General features: G+C 44.0%; 1 protein-coding gene across 2 annotated transcripts; it reads left to right on the plus strand.

Moving 5' to 3' along the window:
• The first annotated feature begins 1,791 nt into the window (after positions 1-1,791).
• On the plus strand, positions 1,792-4,721 carry LOC119364673. Of its 2 annotated transcripts, XM_037630165.1 has the most exons (5): positions 1,792-3,075; positions 3,167-3,229; positions 3,326-3,352; positions 3,434-4,194; positions 4,299-4,721. In XM_037630165.1, exons 1-5 carry the CDS (start codon positions 1,883-1,885, stop codon positions 4,496-4,498), a joined length of 2,244 nt encoding a protein of 747 aa, XP_037486062.1. In that variant the 5' UTR covers positions 1,792-1,882; the 3' UTR covers positions 4,499-4,721. The 2 variants fall into 2 exon arrangements, with proteins under 2 accessions (XP_037486062.1, XP_037486061.1); XM_037630164.1 differs by having other exon boundaries at positions 3,326-4,194.
• Positions 4,722-6,007: the final 1,286 nt, after the last annotated feature.

Below are 6,007 nucleotides of genomic sequence, written 5' to 3' on the forward strand. Positions count from 1 at the left end.
TCTAGGTTAATAGGTTAGTCCCAAAATTGATATAAAATAGCATATTAATGCATATAAAACATCTAAAACAAATAATATAATAGAATGGAATAATAAAAAAATTATAGATACGTTGGAGACGTATCACTTCGCAAAACCGCAAAAATGGTTTCGCTTCGCGAGATTAAAAAACTGCAGAAAATGGTCGCGGCAAGGATCGAAACGACTACTTCCTGTAGAGGTACACGCCGCGGTAGCCACCGCGACTGGCTCGTCGATGTGTAAGAATTACAATGCTAAACTTAAAGAAACTAAAGGCGACGATAAAACTCAAAACAGTTCGCGGAAATTCCAAAAAACTTTTGTTCCTTTTACCAGTTCTTTCTGGTTTTTCTTCACAGTCTTATTCTATTCTATCTTTTTTCTCGTTTTCTTTGTTTTTTCTTTTTAAATATTTTTTCCTTTTCTTTTTAAAGTTTTTCAAAAAGTTTAAATGTGGTTCGGTATTTTGAAAAATGTTCTTTTTATCAAAATTTGTTCATATTTCTGGAACAATGTTGACATTTTCGAAAAATGTTCCTGATTTTTTTGTTTGTTTTCTTTCTTTTTCATTTTCTTCAAAACAAATTCAAAATATTCAAATTTTGTTCGTATTTTTATAAAATGCTCTGTTTTCGTAAAAAATGTTCTCAAAATTCAAAAATTGTTCTCGTTAGACAAAAAAGTTCAAAACTTTCAAAATGCAGAAAATGTACCGGATTTCATAAAAATTTCACGTTTTCATAAAATGTTTGCGCTTCCAAATTTGTTCGGAATTTTTCAAAATGGTTCTCTATTTCAAAATTTGTTCTCAAGATTCAAAAAATGTTTGTGCTTTAAATTTTTTTTCATGCTTCCAAATTTGTTTGGGATTTTTCAAAATTGTTCTCTATCTCAATTTTTTTTCTCAAGATTCAAAAAAGTTCGTGCTTTAAAAAATTGTTCGCGCTTCCAAATTTGTTCGGTATTTTTCAGAATTGTTCTCTATTTCAAGATTCAAAAAATGTTCGTGCTTTAAAAAATTGTCCGCGCTTCCAAATTTGTTCTCCGTTTCAAAATTTGTTCTAAAGATTTAAAAAATGTTTGTGCTTTAAAAAATTGTTCGTGCTTCCAAATTTGTTCTCTGTTTCAAAATTTGTTCTCAAGATTCAGAAAATGTTCGTCCTTTAAAGAAATGTCACAAATTCCAAAAATGTTTGAGAAATTCATAATTTATTCGTTTTTAGAAAATTTGTTTGCGTAATCATACGTTCAAAAAGTTTTTCACTACAGTAACTAATTCCGGTTCGACACAGTAGTCAAGTCCGATTGTACCTTGTGCTAAGTTATTTTCGATGCGGGCTGTTGCACTACAAACAATGCTAGTTAGTTAGAGTGGCTGGGAGCACGCTCTTCCAATCTGTTGGTTGCCGGTTCGATTCCTCCCAACACGCCTCCCTCTGTTTTTGCTTTCTTTTGATTCCAGTGGTACAGCGTGATGGGCCGGCCCAGTCAGACTACCCCCCTGTGCGTAGCGACGCCAGTTTGACGCAAAGAGCGTCCAATATGATCTCCCCCTCCCCCTCAAAAAAAAATATGATCTCCCCCTAAGCACCGGCTTTTTTAATATTTGTTTAAGAAATCGAATGGATAAAGTTGGGCCGGTCAACTGTCGCCAGCGTGTGCCTGATGGGCTCGTGGCATAGGCGTATTGGCAGCAGCCCAGCACCAATCACCCCGCCGATTTAGTCACCCAGACTTGTCCTCAAATTTGGCTAAAAAAAAAGACTTGTCCCCAAATCCCAAACCCTAACCCGAAGTGACCACGGCGGAGAGCGACTCGGAGTGGAAGATAGCGGCCGCGGAGGCTAACCCTAACCCGAAGATGGCGGCGGCGGAGAGCAAATGGGAGGAGTGGAATATGGTGGCGGCCGAGGAGAGCAAAGGGGAGGGGAGCTGGTCCACCTCGATTCATCGGGTCGCCCCCGGCAAGGATTTCGTCAATATTCCCTTCTATGCCGACGAGGGCCCTGCCTGGTCGCTGCTCGTCGGCGTCATGAGGGGCGACCTACGCTTCCACCGTCTTCGCGTGGCGAGATCAGGGCGGATCTCCGGTCGGAGCAACGAGGTGGTGGAGATCTTTCACGACCTCAAAAAGCCGCCGGGGTGCAGCTTGAGGGCCGACGCCGCCTTGGCTCCAGACGGTCGCTCCCTCTGCGTCGTGCAGCAGGTGGAGAACGAGCAAACCTACGCCCTGCAGCTGCAGCTGGAAGCCGAGGAAAAGCTGCGGCCCCTCCCTCCGCTGGCTTGGAGATCGCTTGGCCGGTGCATGCCCATCTCCGCGGACGGCCACATATGGGCGGTGTCCGCGATCCAGCTTTCTGTCTCCAGTTTCCACCTGGTCATGCAACGCCTCTTCACCCAAGAGGAAGAGGATGCAGCGGGAGGTCGTTGGGAGCTGGTTGGCAGACCCTTCAAGGAAGATTGCAAATTCGACCGCTCCCTCCCCACCTGGGATGGTAGCTTCCTCCAGGGCTACGTGGTGCTCCCTGGCCATGGCCTGGATGGGGGCACGCTGATTTTGCTCTCCCTCCAAAATGGCCTTTTCTTCACCTTCGATTGTTTGGCCGCCCCGGAGATCCAGTGGACCAAGGTAACCCACACTTCAGACGAGTACTACCTCCCTATCAATGGCCGTGGCTTGTACGCACAAGAAAGCAATGCCATCTACATGCTCTGGAACAACGTGGTCTACGAATACAAGCTCACGGTGGTAGATGAAGAGGAAGAGAGAGGGCTGACAAGGCTCAAGCTGCATCCACCTGCGAGGATTGACTCTGTTTGTCCTTTCATTACATTGAAAGGAGATGGCTTCCTCACCCATCTGGGCTGGGGGGTCATGTGCTCTGTGTGGATCAGCCTCGACCTCTCATGCGGGTGTGACTATCTACATGCCATTGTTACCACCTTCCAAATTGGTCCCCTGCCCGGGGATGTCAAGGTCCTCCACTCCACCTTCCGTCGGGTGGACATGTTGCCCATGAAACACATGGATGAATTTAAATTATGCTTTGTGCAGTAAGTTTCTCTCTTCACTAATCCACTAATCCATGTATTCATTTTGTTCTTGCTTACAAATTAATCTTTTGTCCACTAATGAATCACCTAGAGAGTATATGGACGACAAGGTGTTGCCTCAACTCCAGGAAGAAGTCCTTGATGATCCTTGCAGGTCTAGATATTTGGTTTCAAGTTTCTTGTGTGTCCCAACTTCTTGTGCCTTAAAATCTTTTTAGTGCATGACATATTTTTTGCCTCTTGCATGCAGGCATTATCTCCCACCAAGTCCTCCTAAGTACGTGAAGCCACCTATCCATATTGACAAGGATCTCTTGTTTATTATCTGCCAAGGTTGTTCACAATCATTTATCTATAGATATGAAATCAAGATGGATGAGATTCCAATGTTAGAAAGAGCCCCTCCTCTCAAACCACATTACATTGTACATGGAGATGATGATGGTCCCAGGCACTTTTTTCTAAGTAGCTCAAAACTATGTGCCATCTCCTTCCTAAAAGATGGCATGGATGTGTTTAATCTGGACACCACTAGTCACACTATGGATATACTTGCACGCCGGCCTGTTTCCGTTGATCCTTTTGTTATGGTTATCCGAGTTGGTCGAGCAACTTTTGCTCTTACCGAGACTCTCCAAGTTTACCACAAGGCCTACCGTGTTTCTCCTCCTGGATCCACCTCATGGGTGCGCTATCACACAAACCAGTCTAATGTTCTTGACAGGAAGGTCATGCTCTCGGGATATGTAGCAGTGGGTGATGATTCCTTTATAGTCTCTGATAGTGTCACATGTTCTTGTCTTCTCTTTGAGGTGGGCGCCAAGCAGTGGCATGTTGTCATACCTTGGACTCAATGGGGAGAATACCTACCAAGGCCTATGCCTAGACACGGCCTTTTAAAGGGCGCATGTGTGTTTGTTGATGGTTTTATCTACACATGCTCAAATTGCGGGCTTGCTGCTTATGAACTACTCTTTGAAAATGATCATGTGTACCTCAAAGGCCCAATCTTTTTGCCATTCTCATGGTTGAGTAAACAATGGGAGAGTGAAAGAATGTCTTTGGATTATGCTGGCAAAGAGGTGGACTCTGGTGCCATCTTGCTTTGGGTGGTGCAAGGTGAATCTCTCTCGCTCCCTCTCTCTCTCTCTCTCTCTCTCTCTCTCTCTCTCAATTATGCATGGTGATCAGTTTATGAAACTGTAATGTTCTTGTATATACAGGTGTGCAAGTTCAATATAGACCCCCCAAGAATCAGCTATGGATAACGGCAGTCCGGGTTGAGACTGAGGAAACGCCCTGTAAGAGCATGAGACCGGTGGAAATTAAACATGTCCTTTGTGCCACACCTCTGATTGATCAAGTCGAAGGAATTGATCAGGAGGAAGTAACCAGAACCACATGCTTTGGGGTTTCTTCCTGATTCGGCAGATTGATGGGGAGCAAGCATTTATTAGTACCCTATTACCTTATGCTTTATTCTCTCATTTGACCAGTGACAAAGTGAACTTGCATGCAATTTATTAGTACCCTATATTACCCTATGATTTATTCTCTCATTTGACCAAGTGACAAAGTTAACTTGTATGCACCTTGTTTGTGAACTTGTATGGTGAACTATGCACCTTCTTTGTTTGTGAACTTTATGCACCTTGCTTGAAACTTTTGGTGGACATTGAGGTATGGGTTCGGCTCCTCTACAGTAATGTTATTACTCTATTGCTCTCAAAATCTACCGTTAGTTTCAATCCAAATACTCTCTTTCATCTGCCTTAATTATGTTATTAATAAAAAAACTGTAACGATGCAGGAAGAACGGCAGTCCTCCGGCTGCTCACGCCGGCCAGCTCAGCCGTCAGTCGTGCGTGTGAAACTGAAACGCACGGCGCCGCCGCCGCGGCCGGAGGCCGGGAGCTCGCCCACCTTGTAAATGGCCTGCATGACTGGAGCATAAGTTCCTCAAGGAGACCATCATTTTTTGATAAATTGTGAGTTCTTGTAGCCGTACGATTGTTGTCTGGAGCAATCATGGAGAAGAAAGCTAGCTGGTTAACTAGTGGAGGATGAATACATGTCTAGATGCATGAATTACTTAGCATTAATCTAACAAATGCTGCATGTCTGGTCTCGGTGTCCTGTTTTGGTACTCGCGCGACGCCTTGTTCGCAAGCTCTGGACATACGACGGCGCCGGCGCCGGCACCGTGCGTGCTGATTTCACCTGCAGGCTATATGGACAATCGACCTGGTCGGCGCGTGGAGCTTATGACCGCCTCCGCGCGTCTCTAGTACGGGATGGTGTATTTACGATTTAACAAGAGAATTAAGTTGAAGTAAGGGGATTTATTGGACTAGCGTGGACGGTTGATATTAGAGGCTACAGTACCCATACAGTAACAACTGAGCTGCAGAGGAGCCGAACCCTTGAGGGTATATAGTTAATTTTCTTAAGAATTCTGGTTTCCCTAAAATGATAAAATGACCATTGAAATAATCACAAACCAAATAGAAAATAGATTTCCTACTTTCTAACGGAGGTTAAAGCTCTACTCTTCTTGGGTTTGCTTGCCATGATGGGGAAGGCGCAAGAGAGGACTGCATGGACGGGAATGTGTATAAGCTAAAACTAAGAGTGTGAACAACTTGCTCGAGTGGTGATTCTTGCATGAGCTTGAGCTTTGGAGGGTAAAGCATAATATTCTGCTCCCCCGTCTCATAATATAAGACCATTTTGACACTATCTTACATTTTTAAGAAGTTGGTTTCAATTCTCTAAACATGCAAAATGTCCACCTCATCATCCCCACTAAGCCATGCATTTAAGTCTGGGAAATTTGATTTTTTGCCCAACTTACTATAGAGTTTGCCAATTTGCCGCTACTTACTTTGTAATTGATATTTTGCCACCTTTTACTTTTCACTTTGACCTCTTG

Source organism: Triticum dicoccoides, chromosome 2B, assembly GCF_002162155.2.
Source record: "Triticum dicoccoides isolate Atlit2015 ecotype Zavitan chromosome 2B, WEW_v2.0, whole genome shotgun sequence".
NCBI lineage: Eukaryota > Viridiplantae > Streptophyta > Magnoliopsida > Poales > Poaceae > Triticum > Triticum dicoccoides.

Excerpts from the sequence above, each read along its gene's own strand:
- LOC119364673 (XM_037630164.1), top strand. The coding sequence starts at position 1,883 with ATGGCGGCGGCGGAGAGCAAATGGGAGGAGTGGAATATGGTGGCGGCC. Across the intron at positions 3,230-3,325 it reads GTCCTTGATGATCCTTGCAG|GCATTATCTCCCACCAAGTC; the intron begins GTCTAGATATTT and ends TCTTGCATGCAG. Across the intron at positions 4,195-4,298 it reads CTTGCTTTGGGTGGTGCAAG|GTGTGCAAGTTCAATATAGA; the intron begins GTGAATCTCTCT and ends TTGTATATACAG.